Here is an 18,118-nt window from a genome sequence, read left to right on the forward strand (position 1 = left end):
TAATAGATAAATAACACGTATATTAGTCAATGTTATTTTTCTTTACACATTGTTTGATTCCGGTACAGTAGCGCAGCTTGCATAAAAAAGGTAGAAATACTGAACGAGTGTCCTGCCAATAGTAAATATTCACATCAGAAGACCTGTCTCGAACATTAGGCGATTATGGACACGAGATGCGATTCCAATCTCATTTGTTCTCTAAATATCCTTACGAGCTGAAGATAACTAAAAATTCTATAGACGAGAACTCAAACTCTCCCGACTGGAGAAAGAGGAGGACAGGGTGCATATTTCTCGGGCCCTTCCCTCTGGAATATCAAGGGGGCCTTCAGAGCTCCATTTCTGCTGAGAGTTGGTTCCTGCTGTGCGTTCACTCCAGACAAACAATTAGCTTCTGGCGAACCAGGCAGTCCCTGACAGCTTATGAAAGCCACGCAGATTGAAAATGCTTGTAAAAGAGACATCGATGAATCAAATTCGATGGAGTAGATCCCTTTCCTAAATGGCGTCAAACTGAATTTCGGCCTGCTCGATTGAGCTTCCCCCTGCACAATGTAGAACAAGTTGGAAAAATCAACGAAGGAAACGATTGGATTGGAGACAAACTGCCAACTAAATGCACGTCAAGTACCTGAGCAAATAGTTCGAGATGATCCGAGGTTGAACAGTTTTTCAATTTATTTGCATTTTTACGGCAAATATTCTGATTAGAGAGCATGTGCAATGTGCACCCAACATCCCAACCTCCACAATCACACGATCCGCCTGATTTCCATCTATCAATCAGTGGTGAAGGTTCCCCTTTGTCAGGAACCCCATGAACACCTCCTGGGAGAATCACCGTGACAGAATTTGGATCACTATTTTCATTAGCAGAGATCTTGAACACAATGGCGGCAAGTTCCTTGTTGGGATTGGAGTTTGCTGGCTGTTTATCTGCCTGTCTTGAGTCAACACTGAACAAGACACACTCTGTGGTAATAATCTGCTGGTTCAAGCTCTTCAAGGTCCGATCAAGGCAGGGACTGGACAGCTTCATCTGACCAACAACATTGTATGCAAAATCTCCTCCCTTGGCTTTGTTGCCTTGACCAATCCAACTAATACTCTTCTTTTTAATTTCATTAACCGAGTAAAATGTGCAACTCCTGAAAGAACCATCCTTTCGAGCAGACACTGAATTAGAGACAGTCGCTGCAAGAACGTCGCTGCTGTTATCAACCACGAACTTAAACAATGGGCTCCCATTCTTAATTGTGAGCTGCAGAAGAGCTTGGACAGTGAACTTCTCATGCTTCTCATGGAGAAGTGGCCCCGTAGGATTCACTGGTTTCAGAGGCTGAATATTTTCAGCAGAATGGTGAGAGCGCATCGACCTCGATTTCAGCAATGGGTCTAATAATCTTCGTAGCGGGCTAGATCTGCCTCTGGTCAAAGAATTTGCTTTCTCCTGATTTGAAATGTTGCCACAACTAGTATCTTCATTGGTCACTGGACCAGACTTGGCGCTTATGTAGGTCGGACCCAATTGTGGGACTGACGTTGTTTCCTTGAAGCTAAAGCTCCTTGTCATGCGACCTAAGCTAAAGCTAAATCTGCGGTTTGGTGATGAATTTCTGCTTCTCCTGGCTTCTTGTTCAGGGCTTTCCCGTTCCCCAATTTTCAGTTCAGCAGCTAAATCTAAACTTGCAGCTTTACTGTTTGACCCATGCCTTTTGGCATATTTGAATGGTCTAACACTTTGAAGCTCATCTGATGCTGGCTCAACTGTCGGAGAAACGGTCTCACTTTGCATCGCAACTTGAGATGGAAGTGGGCACGACTTCGGAATTTCCGAGAATATAGGCCCTGAATGAAGTTCCCCTGAAGAAAAGGAATCAGAAAAGCTACTCCAATTTGGTTCTGTCGAACAGGGAGCAGATGGTATCCTTTTCTCATTTTTCTTGAGCACATCTGGAATGCTCTGTGGAAATCTTTTTGGTAGTAGAAGAACAATGCTTTTTTGCTTCCTGTGACGGGGCTGATGAGAAACCTCTTCATCTAACTCTTGGGCCTTCTCTACTCTTTCCTTAGTTTCACCATTAAGAGGGCCCATTTGTTCCCCCGATCGGGATAATTTAGAAAATGAGGAGGCTCCAGCATCTGCAAAATTTCTTCCCTCTTGATCAGTCTTTCGGACATCCGCTTTGCTCGATCCTGTTGCTTTCTTGACAGGTGCAGACGATTTGACCGTCTTCAAATCAATTTCTTGACTTAAATCTTTTCTGTTCCCACACTCACCAACTGTAACCTGAGCCCTATTTCTTCCGGAAGAGCTACTTGCTGAAAGTATCTTTTTGTCATGGTCCAAGTGTATCTTTGGAACACTCGCACAATCTTGAGAGTGCGTGACCTTGTTTTTAACTGGTTTCAGGTACTGGCTGCCGCCATCTTTATGAAATGAGCAAGGGCTGGAGTTAAGAGGACCCTTCAAAGCACTTCTCTGGGTGGGAGTCTTCGTGGAGAGTGCAGTGGGTAAGCTAGAAGGCACCCTCGCGACACTCGACGACTTATTACCACCAGAAAATGACGAAGTGACGGCGCCACCTCTTTTGACGTCACCCTTTTGGTTGAGCTTCCATTTCTCCAGGCGTGTCCAATCAAGAACTCCAACACTCAACACCTTCTCCTGAAAGTTGTCACTTCTATCAATCCGCTGGAGATACGCCGGCAAATTGGACATGTGCTTGACGAGCTCATCATCAGCGGTAGTCATCCCCTTAACAGGCTGCCTGGGACGGCTTTCAAAGATTTTCTGGTGGACCCCCCGATCATCTACATCCTGTCTTCGTTCCCGGTGACGATGAATGAACGGCGGAGCTAGGCAGTTTTCTGCCTTTAGCTTCTCCGGGAACTTGATAGTTTCGGTCCCTCGAGGCGATAAAATCCTCTCCTTTCCTTTCCTCGAGCTCTGCTGGGGGTGTGAACTTCTCTTTAGCTCATTGTCTCGTCCAATGTTCCGAGCAGCGCTTGAATACCCAGCACCATATTTAACATCAGGAGCCATGTGGAAAATTTGCTGTCAGCAATCGAGAAAGAGAGACATTCTTCTTAGAATTCAATGCTGCAAATTCATATAGGAAGACATTAGCGGGTAGATGAGGAAAATAATATGGGCAGAAGAAATTCAAAAGGTTCTCCAGGTAAACCGCATGAACTCAGAAGGCAAACGGAAAGGCAACAACCATTAACCAGAAAAACAACCAGCCGCGTATAAATCACCCGACGAACAAAACGTGCCCAACTCCGAGACAATGCAGGAAATCTTTACCCGGCGAAAAAAAGAAGAAAAACCAGAAATGCACCGTCGAAAAATCCCAAAAATGCCGCAAGAAAGGGAAAGGAAACAAATAATGCCGAAAAGGAAAATATTTTATAAGGAATAATTAAGCTAACAGCATGCTTAGCGTGACCGTCTAAGCTTGAAGATTCCAACTATGGATTCAAGTGTTCACACTGTTCAGAAGGAAAAGCACCCTGATTTACTATCCAAGTCCATGACGAAGAAGCTACTGAAGCATATACCTTCGCCTTACATTCACTCGAACCAATCTTCCTAAAAGAAGCAGCAATCCATGGGGAAATCCACAAGATGAAGCACAGTAATGATAGAGCTGATGCCAGAGATTCACAGATCTACGAAAAAGCTACGGATAAATGCTCCCATTTTGATAGCCACAGATATTAAGCAGCCACAGAATCATCATCGGGAAAAGACGGAAACGGACAATCTGCAATAAATGCAGCGGAAAAGGAACGGATGAGTGATGACGAGTTTCACTTACCGGAGAATGTACGGACATAGCAGGCACGCGGGTGGCCGAGGGACGCCAATCCCGATGAAGATCTCCAGCTATTGCCGCCACTCCTCGCACAATGTGGATTGGAAGCGAAGGAAGGTATTGAATGTAAATGCAGTGTTAAATGCTGGGTTACCAGCAGAGTGTGGGGGAGGCTTCAAGGAGCAGGCAATGGCTTCAGAGCCCGGGAAAGAGGACGGGGTTTCTGCTCTGCTTGCAGAGAGGAAGAAGACGAAAGGTTTCTGCTCCGCTGTGCTCTCCTTACTCTCTCTCTCTACTTTCTCTCTCTTTGACCTGCCAGCGAAATGGAGAGGGAGGGAGGGATCGTGATGACGGAGATGGAGGGAGAGGGAAATATGATGGAATGATGTCCCGCGAGGGGCCGTTTCGTTTTCAATCGGACGGTTAAGGATGGATGGGGACAAACCATTAACCTTTCGGACCCCCCGAAGTTTCACCATCTCTTCACTTCGGTCCCCTTTGATTCAGTTCTCGTTATTTTGGCTCCTGATGTTTGGATTTTGTTTCGATTTGGTGGTAAAATGTCCATGCCCTCGACCGACCGACTCACTCAAGGATCGTCTGGGTCACCTGATACTGGGAATTAGATCCGTCGCATTTGCAAGTGAACTCCAAAAGTTTAGGAGAGAACTGGATGTCTGATCTTGTTGGATAACATATGATATTCATCATTCAATTTGAAAACTTCGTAATCCACGCTTGCATATAACTTCTTTAATATTATGCTATTTCGGAGCTGACAAGTCCGCTACAAGCTATCATAACTACACATATTCGATGCATGAAAAAATGCTAATTTTAGATGTGGTGGTTGATCAGAATGATTTATGGCTATCATACCTCGTTTTACACCACACGGAGAAAGCAAGACGGACTTAAATATGGACTTGGGGGCGAAAACCTAGAGAGGACAAACAACAAGATGATTTTTTCAAGTTAAGGAGAAAATAAAAGAAATTTCATCAAAATTTGAAATATATATATATATATTATATTTAAAAGGGGACGATTGCTAATTCAGTTCCCCTCTCGACCCATCAATGAAAGATGAAAATGTGAAGAATGGCCAAGAGTAGCAACAAAGTGCTTATGAATGGGAGTAGAGAGTACCATTTAATTTCATGTCGTGGTAAAATGCGGAAGAGGAACGCGTGGTTAAGCGAAGTAAAGAGATGGGCCCGAATTATAATTTAAGGAGACAATGATGAAGACGCGTAAAATCAGAGGCGTGGAGTGGATGGAGGTGGGAAATGAAGGGGGCAGAAGACAATTTGGTTTGGGCCATGAAGGAATAGGAAATAGGATAGGGAGTGGGGTGGCTGTGGCGGGGCCCTCATGGCGACTAAGAGGCGTGTATCGTATCCCGATGATGGAGCTTGGCCCCACCCCGGGTCCCATTTGTTGCGTCACCCTCACCGTTCGTACTGTGGAATCTGTGATTGGATGTATTACATATGACCGAGAGTAAGAAAAACGACAAAAAAAAAATAAAAAATTTCGTGGGGACAAGTTTGGGGGTAAAGCGTCATTATAACCTACGAGCTGAAGGATGAACATATGTTAAGCTACAAATATCTGCCCTAATAATTATCATCATTAATATTTTATTAATTACATCCACTATATATCTTCTTGCATTTCTTTTTCATTTGAGGAGACTTACGGGCATGATGGGGAATAGGAGAGGGAACTGTGAATAAAAGCTCCGCATATGAAAATCGAATTGGAGAAAGACCTCTTAATTTTTATTCGAGAATGTTACCGCCGCACATAATTGCATTTTGTATCTCTTATATTTAACTTAGCACCTTGCCCTAGTGAACAACCCAATGGAGCTAATGTTAAATTTCTATCTTATAAGAACCCTTTTGTTTTATTTTCACTTATAAAAATACAATTGATTCTTTTTTTTTTTTGAAGACTCAAAATAAAAATAAAATAAAAAATAATAATAATAAGGGCAAACCAAAATTAGATGGGAGGCTGTGGCTTAGCTATCCATATTGGCACTCTGTTTTGTCTTATTATGAATGCAATAACGCATACTGTTCCCTGCAAAGAAAATGAGTGCAGGCAGATTCTCATCCAAGTTGATGAGGGAATTTTCCTCTGCTCAAATCATTGATTGAAGCCTTCCCTTCCATTTCTGGTGAAATCATCAGTATTTTTCAAAAAGCATACAGTCTATAGCTTGAAAAATTAGCCACTGCCTCGATGGAAGATAAGATCTGTATCTTCTTTTCATCTCTCTCAGTATTTAAGCAAGAAAATTATTGTTATTACCAAAAGATTACTGCATCTCGGGGACGTTTAGTTCGTCTGTCTTAAGATGTGTTACGAATGAGTTCCGCCGACTCTCCACTTCTTCCCCACGCCAACAATGCAGGTTGCAGTATAGAAATAAGAAACTCTCGCACGGCGAAAGCATATGATGAAAATTGTGTATTTTAAGATCGTCAATCACACTGATCACGTACTTATTGAGAAACACTATTCAGAAAGTCGGGTTTAGTAATATAGTCGAGGTAATATATCGTGTTGGTAGAAATTAGCTAGCATATCGAGGGATTTAAATTGGCGGTTGTGCATGTGCTCCATGCATGAATGTTTCAAATATCCTTAGATTCAAGTCCTAGGGGTAATACTAAGGCCCCGTTTGTTTTTGTTAGAAATTTGATTTTAACTTTAACTTTAACTTTAACTCAACACACTATACAACAAAAACACACGTTTTCCAAGTCAAATTTATAATCACATCTCATTTATCATTTTCCACAATCAAAATCAAAATCAAAATCAAAGTAACTTTAACTCTGAATCCAAATGGCCTTCCTTAGATCGAGTATGGATAACCGGTCTTTGACTTGCCCGGGACATCGATGATCAGTCAAGTTAAAATTAAGAAATTAGTGAAGGAATTTTTTTTTTTGTGGATTTACATATATGAAGGGAATAAAGGCACCAAAGCCAAAACCCTACATACGGAAAATGTGGGCAGCAAATTCTTGTAGTTGGTAGTCATAGCTGAGTATTTTTCTTTTTATTATTCTTCAAACTTTAATTTTTTAGGTTTGTCTTATTCCAATCTTGGCATGCCATCAATTCTTTTTCATCACTTTTGTTCTTAGTGTGTGATTTGCTTCTTTTGTCAAAGAAAGAGGGCGAGAGAGAAAATCCCCAGTCCCCAAAAGCAAAAGCACATAAATAAAGCCCTCAAATTATAAAGCAAACAAAGCATGCAGCAAAATAAAATAAAATAAAAATGGCTCTTCGTGTTAATTTAATCAGAAAAAAAGAAGAGGAAAAAGGAAGAACATCGAAAGGAAACTAAAGCCATTTCTTCCCTCCTTCGAAATTGAAATTTTAAGAACACCAAATCGAGCCAATATCAGACTTCAACGGATCGAAGTTACAGTCATATTAGAACAATATTATTGAGAAGAACTATATGTATAACAATTTAATTAGTTGATGAATTTATTATGTTTTATTTTGTAAGAATGATAATTTGAGGACATAAACTGCCTGACATAAGATAATGACGCCAACAGTGTGGATATTTGGCATGCGGGTGCTTGCATGGCATAACCTTGTTATGGAGATTATTTTATTTATTTTTGAAAAAGTGGTGCTCCTTCTCATTAATCACGTCAATATGTACAAATTAATTATCAGTACCCCAAGGAGGTTATTAACTAATAAACATATATAGGTGTACATTTATGACCATCAATAAAATAGAAACAAGAATCAAAACGCCATCGTTCGATTAATTTTTTGCTCTAAAAACTCTTATGGAATATTATCATCGAGATCTCGCAAAGCCTCGTGAACCAAGACAGCAGAAATGAACAGTTCCACACCCGTGAATGATATCTTGCAGGGAAAAGTCTATGTATAGTTTATAGCATGAACTGTATGCGAGACTTTCATAACCGATGGACCAATACTTGGTGGTGGGTCAAATGTTAGTCCGACGAACCGTAGGGATGGGCTGTCATCTCAGCATCGCAGGCCCACATAGCCACTTTGCTGATTCCCAGAAATGACCGGGCTCGCATTCTCAATTTTGGCCCATAATTGAGAGACAATCCAGATTCGAGATAGATCGACTCATTAAGGGGTAAAACTCTCTTGATCGTGAATTTTATCCATCCAAAAAATTGGAACATAAAATCTTTGTTAACAGGATCAAGCATTGAACTGTTATTTTAACAAATTCACGTTGGTACTGGCCGAAGCCTCACTAGCCGCGTGAGGTGAATTTCATTATAATATAAAGTCATATATAATGTTCTATGTATGAAAACTATCTATACATGAGTAAAATACATGATATGTACAAGGTAAACCATAATGAAGAATATTCCTAAAATACAAGATATTCTAATCATCTCTATTAACTTCCGCATGCCATGTCTTGTTTAAACGAATTTGATTTTGGTCCGGGAGAGGAACAAGGGACATTAGGCTTCTCTAATACATGGCAAGATAGCTTATAATCAACGTGAACCACAATATGGATCCATAATCACATGGGTAATGGTAATTATATAGTACTAGGAGTTACTTCATAGGTCGGTTGCATTATTGGATAGATGCATATCTTAACTTGTTTTCCCTATCCTCTTGCCCAGACTTATGTTGGGGCGGTTTCTCTCCTATATGGATAATTGTGAGAACAGATGTTGGAGGTAATCCCATATGGAAAAAGTTAAGAGGAAATCCATAGATAGATTTATAAGAGACAAGGTCTAGCAATCTATCGACTAAACTTTTGAATTGCGGATAGATCCAAATTCGAAGTAGGCCTGTAAATTTTTCCTAACAACTTACTAGTGTCTTGTCATTTACATTTCCTACACCTTGGCCATTCGTGTTACATATTTAAAAGGAGATGAACACGAATCTTTAAAATGCGTATCGAGAAGAGAGGTTATCGATACTATTATCCATAAACTCTCCGTCACATCCGATGCCAGGTTGTGTTAACATTACGATACATGAAATAATCCCTCTTTCCAACATTCCCCTTAGCTAGCACGCGAACGATGAATGGCTGAAGAAGAATCAAATTCAAAAAGCATAAACGGACCCCACGGACGAACATTATGAGAGTGACTGTTAAATCACATATACTCATATGTATGTATACAGATATATTTTCATCTCCCCATCAAAGAGGATTCCTCAGGTCGGGAGAAATAGAAAAATGCATTATACAATAAAATGGAATCCACAATCTCTCTGTAAAGTAGATGCTTGCTTTTACTCGGTACTCCTTTCTTTTTCATCCTATAAAATGTCGACTGGTTCCTCTTCATCCCGTATAGAAAAACAAGGAACCTTTCCAATACCACACATCAAACTAGAACCATCTCCTGCTACGCAAAAACATGTTCAGGGGCTACAACTACAGGCGCGATCACGACCATTTCAACAACAGACCCGAAGTCCGCCATGAAGGCAGTCTTGTTAGAGCTCCGACCTACCATGGGGGCACTCATGATCACGTGGCTCCGACCTACCATGTGAGCGCTGAACATCAGATGGCTCCTCTTGTCAGCGGGAGGATCGATTGGAAGGAGGCCTCGACTGAGCATGTGTTCAAGGTCGAGCTTCCGGGAGTGAAGAAGGATGAGGTGAAGGTCGACCTGCAGGACAACAGGGTCCTCAACATAACCGCGGAGAAGTGTGTGGATATGGAAGACCATGCCGACCCATGGCACCGGATAGAAAGGACCTGTGCCAGGTTCGTAAGAATACTCAGGCTGCCCGAAGATTCCAAACCCCACCAGACAACGGCGTGCATGGAGAATGGGGTGCTCACTATCAGGGTGCCGAGGGAGGAGATAAGGATGAACCCTCATGCCATGTCGACCCGCATTCCCGTTCAGTAAACATATATAGCTAGTGTACAATATATATATATATATCAAACCATGCCGCGGTGATCACTAGCATGCGAAAAATAACTGGAATCTAGCTATATACCGTTAAATAAGTGGTTTGTGTTGTACCTATACAAATTATAAACTAGTAAATCATAAAGATATACATACTATAGAGGCGGTGTTGGCGTATTCGTGCCTCTACTAACGAGATTTCGGTTATTATACTCGAATCAAGCTACAGCAGCAATCCATGACATTGGACCGTCGATTGCTGGACTGATCCAATACCAAGTGTGTATATGTATATGTATATGTATATATATATGATCATTTTCGTTTGAAATGATTGGATTGGCCGAAGTGTATTGGATCAACCCAACGAGATGTTGAGGCCGGTCTCGGACAGCAGTAAAATTTGGTTACGGATCGATATCGAAGGTCATGTTTAAGGCTTCCATGAAGCTTAGCGTAGTGTTCCCTGGGCCTAATTTTAGCCCAGTAAATGCTCCCTAAGCTAGCCCACAATATCCTTAATATTTATCCCTTTGAATTACATAATTTACATACAATTTAATGGTTCTTAAGTTCACTAATGATCCGTGGCCTTAAGGTCAATAGTGACCCCTCCCTTCAAGCCCCATAATAGGCTCAATCACCTATTCAAGTCGGGGCAATAAAATCCCTACATCATCTCCAAATAGTAGAAGTACGATATCAATCGGCGGCCAAGGGCTCGACCTCCATAGGCCTAATGGAAACACGAGAGCCTATCAAGCCAGTCTTCGCAGCTAATGTCTTTTTCCTGTAGGTGTTCCAAACAAGAACCAACCAATCGCAGAACAACGGCCCACACACATCTACCTGAAGAGCAATGCTATTTGTGCCGACCTAATCTGCCGAAGATTAGCGCTACAAGACGTGGTGGCGTGGCTGTAATTTTCTAACAAATGATGGGAATCCATATTGATCAGGGATTCGGCATCCTCCGAATCGGAGAAAAAGTATTTTCCCCTCCCAAAATTGATCCGTCTTCGACATCTCCGTGCAATTGCTAATGTAATGTGCGGTGTCCAATAATTATCTGTTATCAACAATAATAAATATTAGGTAACAACATCATAATACACTTGTAACTGCGTCATGTTATCGTTCAAGTCTTATCTGTTTTGATTACTCTGATGCACGTCCGCACGAAAGATCAGCCTATAGCTCATCGAACTTTACCATCATTATCTGTTTAAATATTCCCCGTGGGGATGTCAAACTTATAATTCTATAATATATTGCGTCAATCAATCGGGTATGAAAGATATATAAATGTTGAGGCCCTACCTAATTGCACAATAAGTCATCTTTCAAACACATAAAACCTACCAGAGCTATAATTGGTACGTTCTTCCCATAAATTATTGCCATGTTCAGCAAAGACTAATGTTATTAACACTGTCCTACGTGCACGTACGCATCAATCTTCTGGGTTCACTACTTAGATCTGATTAAATTAATCACATTAGGCATGGATCTTGAACGGTATTCTTGACGAATATATATTAATATATATGTACATATGTTACGTGCATATATATATATATATATATATATATATTTTAGGGTGATTCTGCATGGTTGGTTGAGCAAATGTGTTGACAATACAGACAGCTATAGTGACCCCGCCCGACACCCATTCCTTTTGAACATTGTAATACGGCCGGAAACCTTTGATGTTTCACTGCATCGTCAACCAAAACTAATATTTAGTTTAAATTATCTTCTCTGGGGACGCCAAAAAGAACTATTAATTTCTATCATAGATGTGCGGTTGGTTAATTAGGACATCAAAATAAAATACCATTTCTAATGCATCATCCCGTGCTTCGCTCCTCGGGTTAATTAAGTAAGATTTTGGATTCGAGTTCTTGTGAATGCAAAAAATTCACGCGGGAGGAACTTTATCCCTTAATGGACCGACTCGGCTCAACTGGATTAATCTAGACCCAATTGGACTTCTGGATATCATGGTTCACACCGATAAAATACCATTTCTAATGCATCATCCCGTGCTTCGCTCCTCGGGGCTTGACCGTGCGTGGACCAGCAAGTTTTCAATCAAAATATATGTTTACTGAATTATTCAATGAATTTAAGGTTCCATCTTTCATTAGTACGAGTAGCAGTTGATAGCCGATAACAACTGGAGTCTGACATGTTGGGTCAAGCTCGATCAAGGCGGAAGAAATACGTACATAAGATACTTCTTGTGAGAGTGTGTTGCGGAGAAATTTGGGGCTCGTCAATTTGTCCAATCGATTCCCAATCCAATAATAATTACATTAAAATTTCTTAACTATAAAATAAATGACCCTATGATGGATATATATCGATGCATGTGAATTTCTCATGTCGTCAAGGGGTTCTTCCAACTACTCCCCATGTGAAGTGGAACTCCGACGACGGACTTCAACCTCATTTCTTGCCAATCATGACGGATGCTAATTCTTCCCTTCTTTCGATATAATACATACGGAGCATTTGCTACGTTCTATGTACGAAATCAAATTATACTCTACATATTTTCGTCGACCATATGGTTCAAGACGCAAATAAGCCGATTCCCTTAAGGACGCGAAAGAGAATGACCAGAAATGCTCGAAGGATAGATAAGGTCCAAGATGCAAGACCATATATATGACTTATTATCTGCCAACTTTATAATTTTTTACTTAGATCGTGTAGAATGTCGGATCTCATACCTCCGACGGACATAAATAAGCAAAAATAACTTGCAAGATCCGAACGATCCTAAAAGAAAAATATAAACTTGCGCTAAAAATCCATTCAAGAAAGCGAAAAGCCACAACGATCACAGCAGGTGCCATAAAATTCTTTTTCTAAACTATCAGCACATACAGAGTAATTCTTTTAAAAAATTTATAAAAGAGGTCCATAAATCAAGAGAAGCTCTAAACGGGATTTGTGTTTCGTATAATAATTAAATAAAAAATGAACGAAAATTGTAAGAGGGGAAGTTCAGGGAGGAGGAAGATGCCAAAACGACAGTGCAAACAAAGGAAACGCATGACCTAAAGTCAAAACGTAGAAAAAACCCCATGGGCCTCATTAAAACGCACAATTCCGACCAGCAAAACGACAACCTCGTCGACCGGCCCTAACGTCGCTGTCCCCTCCTCCCGGCTGCGTCACGCGCACACGACAGCGCGTGAGATCGTCACCACCGGTCGTGCGAGCCACTATTAGTGTACTCTGGCCCGGGGGGCTACGTCTACGACATCGACATGCTTCCCTGAACGGCAGGCTCGCCGGCTGCAAGTGCAGGCTAGGGGAAAATATCAATTATTGCAAGAGTAGGGCCGCAGCTCCGGCGGGGAATAGGTCGGCCTGCCGCCGCCCGCCGGTGACAGCGACGGGAAGGCCCGTTGACGAGTTTCGAGAGACATTGAAAATGACGGTCACTATTATTTTGCTTTGAATGCATTGCAAGTGCAACATTAAGGGAGGAAAAAACATTAAAAAAAAAAAAAAAGAAAAGAAAGAAAGAAGCAACTGCCCGCGAAATGATAAAGGTTAAAACTAATAATTAATTTTGTCAAATTTAAGCCAAGATTAATTTTGTCAAAATTTAGATTAAAAAAAGCTCAGTGGTGGTTGCAAATAGTGATAGATCAGTTGATAAGATACTCGAATTATAAATGCTAATTTGTATGCAAACAACAAACAATTGGGACAAAAAGCCCGCGAATTTAAAGACTGAACTGTCAGTCGATGAACGATCGTGCTTAACAAACGTAAAAAGTCAAATAAGGTATGTAGTAATTGTCCTGTTTGCCAAATGTTCCAATCACAATGTAATATAAGCAACTCGCATTAAGCAAAGTCATAGGCAAATATTAAAGAAGCTACAAGTGGAATCATACTTCATCGACTAAGGCAAGCTAGTATTATCCCTAGTGTTTGCTGCATCAAGCAAATAGCTCGAAGCGATGTACTGCCCTTGTACTACTTTGTTTTCAATTTCTCCCAATTGTCCCACTAATTACCCAAAAAAAAAAGAGAGAGAGAGAGAGAGATAATTACATATAAAGCATGGTCGAGTTTTAGACAAAGCTCGCGATGAGAAAGTCAAAGATTAGCTGGCTAGTTAGAGAAGTCCACGAACCTATAGGTTTGTGTTATAGAATCTCCGATCCACTTAAGTTAATTTCCATAATGTTATAGAAATATAGGGCAAAGATAGCCCACAATGGATTGAATGAAAAGATTATACACGATTCCTTAACCATACGTTCCGTCGGATAAATATGAGACCCTTTCATTAAGTTCATCCAACGATATGTAGGGGCTAAAGAGATGGATGATTCAAGAGACCGGACGACTAACGTACCTTGAGAATGAGAAGGAACATTAAGGACGGTGGAAGACATTAGACAAAAATAATGTTTTTCTTTTCCTTTTGGCGAGCATGGAAAGTGGAAGACATTAGACATTGGGCACATCAAAGTGACACACCTCCCAAGCAAATTTTATAATACTTCGAGCTACGTACAACGTTGAACCGTGCACGTCCTTCCATGTTCCACTTTCTCGATCGAAACCCAGAAATTTTATTCTTAAAAAAAGAAAAAAAGATTAGGGCTTCTCGAATTCTTGAATGACATAAGTCATAAACTTTAGAATTGCTTTTTTCTTTTTTCTTTTTTCTTTTTTCCACAGCACAGCAGGGATGGCTTTACACCCATTACTCCATGTGACAGCCCACCCACAACCAGCCTAACTCCAACACAACAATTCAGATATATTATCACTCCGATGTGGTCAAAACCCATTTTTATACAATTAACTCATCTGTTCACTGATTCTTCTTGGGCAGTCTAAACATCATGTTCTTGCCCTCTTTCAACAAACAAATTTTAAAATTTTCGATGAAATTATATATAGTATCTCTCTCAGTCAGTAGTCTATCAACTGGAACTAATCCTGACCCGTACATGTTCAGTCCAAGCCATAAGGTGCCTCCATCTATTCCATCACATCTCGCGATTAATAAGATAGATTTAGTGGGTTAGAACAATTGGATGGGAAATTAAGATGATCTTTATTGCAGGTACATCCATAAAATTAAATGAGAACACTATACAAATCGTAGAATAATTGCACTTGCATTTCTTATCCATATAATATATATATATATATATATGACATTTATATGCCTAAAAGATCTGATCAAAGGGGTCGAAACACTCTTTGCAAAACATTGGACCAACCCCCCTGACCTGCTTACAATCCCCCTTCAATAAAGACTTGTTTAAGCCCACCCCACTAAGAAAAAGAGCCAAAAAAAAAAATGAAAAACAGATTCCACTTATTCTCCAGAACGTTAAACAACAAAAGAGAAACTCCCAAATCATTCTCTTCTGTTCCCCCAGCAAACCCCAAAAGGGAAAGAAGCTTAAAACCCCATCAAAAGACCAAAAGAAGCTGTTGCTGCTTCTTGCCTGCAATTAAGCTTCAACCCTTTTCACCTTTCACATCCCTCCAAGCAGATGAAGATGCCGAGATTTACTTGCTTTATTTTATTTAACCACCTTTCTTCCTAACCCTAATCACAAAATGCCTCCTCGTTTGCTAATGCTTCTTCATCATCTTCCTAATGCTAATAGTACTAATTGAGAAAACTAAAGACTAAACATATTAACTTCCTTTACTTTTAAACCTAGTAAACCTGTCCTATACCAAAAGGCCTATCTTCTTCCCCTGTCTGTTTGTCCTTTCACCTCCCAACTTCACCTAACACTTCAATTGAATTCCAAAAGCCACAAAAGAATGCAATTAGCGGCGGAACGAATCTCGGGCGGGCTCGGCTCGGCTCGGCTCAGCGCAGTCAGTAAGTCCACTCCTGAGGCAGCCGGATCTCATGGTTCGGCACTGCCTGCGGTCGGCTGGTCCTGTTCTGCTGAGCTGCGATGCCGTTTATCCCCAGGTTCCAAACACAATCTGAAAAGTTGAACACAGAAAGGATGAATTAGAAGAAGAACATCACTCAGTTAAAAAACTGAAACAAGAAATAGATGAAGACTCCTTTTGTTTTCATTCAAATGCTTAAACGATCAGTTAGCTACACGTGTCTAGCTGCATTGAGCCCATATCCCACAATATCGACTTCGATCCGTCGCTTAACATGTTGATTCAGACTCTTCTTTTGTCTTCGTACCTATAGATCTTGAAGATCAAGAAGTGAGCTCACCATTTTCAGGAGCCAAGCAGCCATTGAAGCGATGCTGAAGGTGGGGCTGAGCACCCACATTCTCCAGGTTCAAGTTCAGTGCTCGAATCACTTTATCCGGGAGGAGAACTGTCGCGCAAGCTGTTGATCGATCAAAGATAATAGAGAATCATCAGAGGGGTTTAGTTAAAAGATCAATTAATTTGGATTAAGATTAGATACGCCCAAAATGCACCATCACAATATTCAAAGTTCAAACACAACATCTATGTCGTTCAACTCAGCAGTTTCACCAATAAATGCGAAAGAATTAGATTCCTCATCCACCCCAGAGACCATAAACTTAGTCAAAATGGTGGACGAAGACATCCAACAGGATCCAAAATCCACTGACACTGCCGTGCTTTAATAAGAAACCAAAATACAGAAAACACCACAAAAACACTCCAAGGACACCCACCGAGAAGTGAAAGTGACCCTAACCTGGCTTTTTGCGGGGCTCGGGTTGGGACCCAGCACGACGGGGCAAGAAGACGCCCGTCCCGGCGCACTCCCTCTTGCCGCTCGGAGGAGCTCCGAGGATGACAGCCCTCATGCCCCCTCCACTCTGCTGCTGCTGCTGCTGCACAGATGGCCATGGGCTGGCTGCCGGCGCCACAAGTGGTCGCACAGCAGAGTCGGGTTTCCTTCCACCGGTTTGGGCTGCATGGTATGGCCCGTTAGCGGGCTTTGTGTTCATGCCCCAATTAGCTCCGGCGCGCTGCTGCTTCATGATTGCCTGCTGCTGTTTCAGCTGCTGAATCTGTGAAAACAGAACCGAAAAAGTTTTAGAAAATTTCTTGGAGGAACTGACAGAGCCAATCTCCAACCACTGTTGGGGGATTAAAATCTCCCAACTCACCTGATTAGCGACGAGCTGTTGATGAGAGAGCGAGTGGTGGTGATGGGAGTAGTTGAGTCCACCATCAGTGACATGGGTCTTCAACGGAACAGGAACCGGAGAGCGCCTACCGGCTGCGCCGTACAGGCCTTCTCCGCCGGCCCTGCTGCGGCTGAGGGCGTAGAGCTGCTCGCTCAGCCTGAGGCGAGCAACCTCCCCGGCAGCCTCGCACAGCATGTCCCACCCGGGGCACAGTGTTGACTGCGGCGAACCCGACAGCAGTCTCACCTGAGAAGAAGCAGCAAGCTCCATCATCAGAACCAGAAACTACCCAAAACAGAAAAAGAGGAAGGAAGAAAGTGGAGGGGACATTCCTCCAGTGACAGTTACCTTGGAATCGGCGGTTTTGAAACCGTCATCGAGGTTGGAGTAGCCCATCTTTCGGGTCAGGTCGGCGAGGAGGTCCTCCTCGTCGCTCTCGGCCTCCAGAGACCCGAGGAGGGACTCGACCGGGGAGCTGAGACCCGATCTGGATCCGCACCCGAGCCTGCCAAGGCCGAAGCCATCTCCGGCGGTGGCTTTGGGGTTGAAGCTCTTCCTGCCCATAAGGAAGTCCTCCTCGTTGAGGAACTGAGGGGGGAGCCAGAACTCGGCGTCGTCCAAGCAGTCAGCCATGGCAAAGAGAGCACAGCAGTTCGGAGGCGGAGAGGGCCTTTAATGGAAGGATGTTGCTGCTCCCTCAAGGCTTAATAATGGAGGGCAGCACCCCACACACTCACAGTGGAGTTGATTTTGCTTCGGATACGGTGACTGTCTCAGGGGCCCAGAAAACAGCGAAGCACAGAGAGAGAGAGAGACAGTGAGAGTGGGGGGAAGGAGGAGGAGAGGAGAAACCGATGCTTTATAAAAGGTTGAGGGAGGGGCTCTCCTCTCATCATACCGTAGCTGGAAGTTACCATGGTATTGGTGGACGAAGATTTTTTTTTTAAAATATCAAAAAATATATATATATATTTTTTTTCCGATAAATCACCAGCATCGTTTCCTTTATTACCTATGGATCGAGAGTAGTTATTTTATGAATATGTTTTGTCTTAGTCACGAGCTTAGTGTTTGAACTTTATAAGGCATGCTACAATCGAGTGTAACAAGCAAAGTTTGCGAGCTGCACCATCCGTTGTGATTAATTAAGACATGTAAGTCTCCGTTTTGTCTTTCTCTATCATTTTTACCTCTTCCGTCT

The 18,118-nt window shown here is 42.0% G+C and overlaps 3 protein-coding genes across 6 annotated transcripts; 1 reads left to right on the forward strand and 2 right to left on the reverse strand.

Annotated features, from left to right (window-relative positions):
* LOC116208172 lies at positions 1–4,203 on the reverse strand. Of its 4 annotated transcripts, XM_031541448.1 has the most exons (4): positions 3,828–4,203; positions 3,568–3,678; positions 635–3,061; positions 1–548 (listed from the first exon to the last, which is right to left on the reverse strand). In XM_031541448.1, the coding sequence occupies exons 1-4, from the start codon at positions 3,843–3,845 to the stop codon at positions 252–254; spliced, it is 2,853 nt and encodes a 950-aa protein (XP_031397308.1). In that variant the 5' UTR covers positions 3,846–4,203; the 3' UTR covers positions 1–251. The 4 variants fall into 4 exon arrangements, with proteins under 4 accessions (XP_031397308.1, XP_031397309.1, XP_031397310.1 ...); XM_031541449.1 differs by lacking the exon at positions 3,568–3,678 and having other exon boundaries at positions 3,828–4,202; XM_031541450.1 differs by lacking the exon at positions 3,568–3,678 and having other exon boundaries at positions 635–3,106; positions 3,828–4,201.
* Positions 4,204–9,185: 4,982 nt separating this feature from the next.
* On the forward strand, positions 9,186–9,976 carry LOC116206618 (18.1 kDa class I heat shock protein-like). Its single transcript, XM_031539394.1, has one exon. The coding sequence runs from the start codon at positions 9,260–9,262 to the stop codon at positions 9,761–9,763; it is 504 nt and encodes a 167-aa protein (XP_031395254.1). The 5' UTR covers positions 9,186–9,259; the 3' UTR covers positions 9,764–9,976.
* Positions 9,977–14,910: 4,934 nt separating this feature from the next.
* On the reverse strand, positions 14,911–17,764 carry LOC116208608. The gene is made up of 5 exons (XM_031542139.1): positions 17,266–17,764; positions 16,897–17,163; positions 16,479–16,797; positions 16,017–16,136; positions 14,911–15,766 (listed from the first exon to the last, which is right to left on the reverse strand). Exons 1-5 carry the CDS (start codon positions 17,548–17,550, stop codon positions 15,654–15,656), a joined length of 1,104 nt encoding a protein of 367 aa, XP_031397999.1. The 5' UTR covers positions 17,551–17,764; the 3' UTR covers positions 14,911–15,653.
* Between the last annotated feature and the right edge of the window lie 354 nt (positions 17,765–18,118).

Source organism: Punica granatum, chromosome 5 (assembly GCF_007655135.1).
Source record: "Punica granatum isolate Tunisia-2019 chromosome 5, ASM765513v2, whole genome shotgun sequence".
In the NCBI taxonomy this organism is placed as follows: domain Eukaryota; kingdom Viridiplantae; phylum Streptophyta; class Magnoliopsida; order Myrtales; family Lythraceae; genus Punica; species Punica granatum.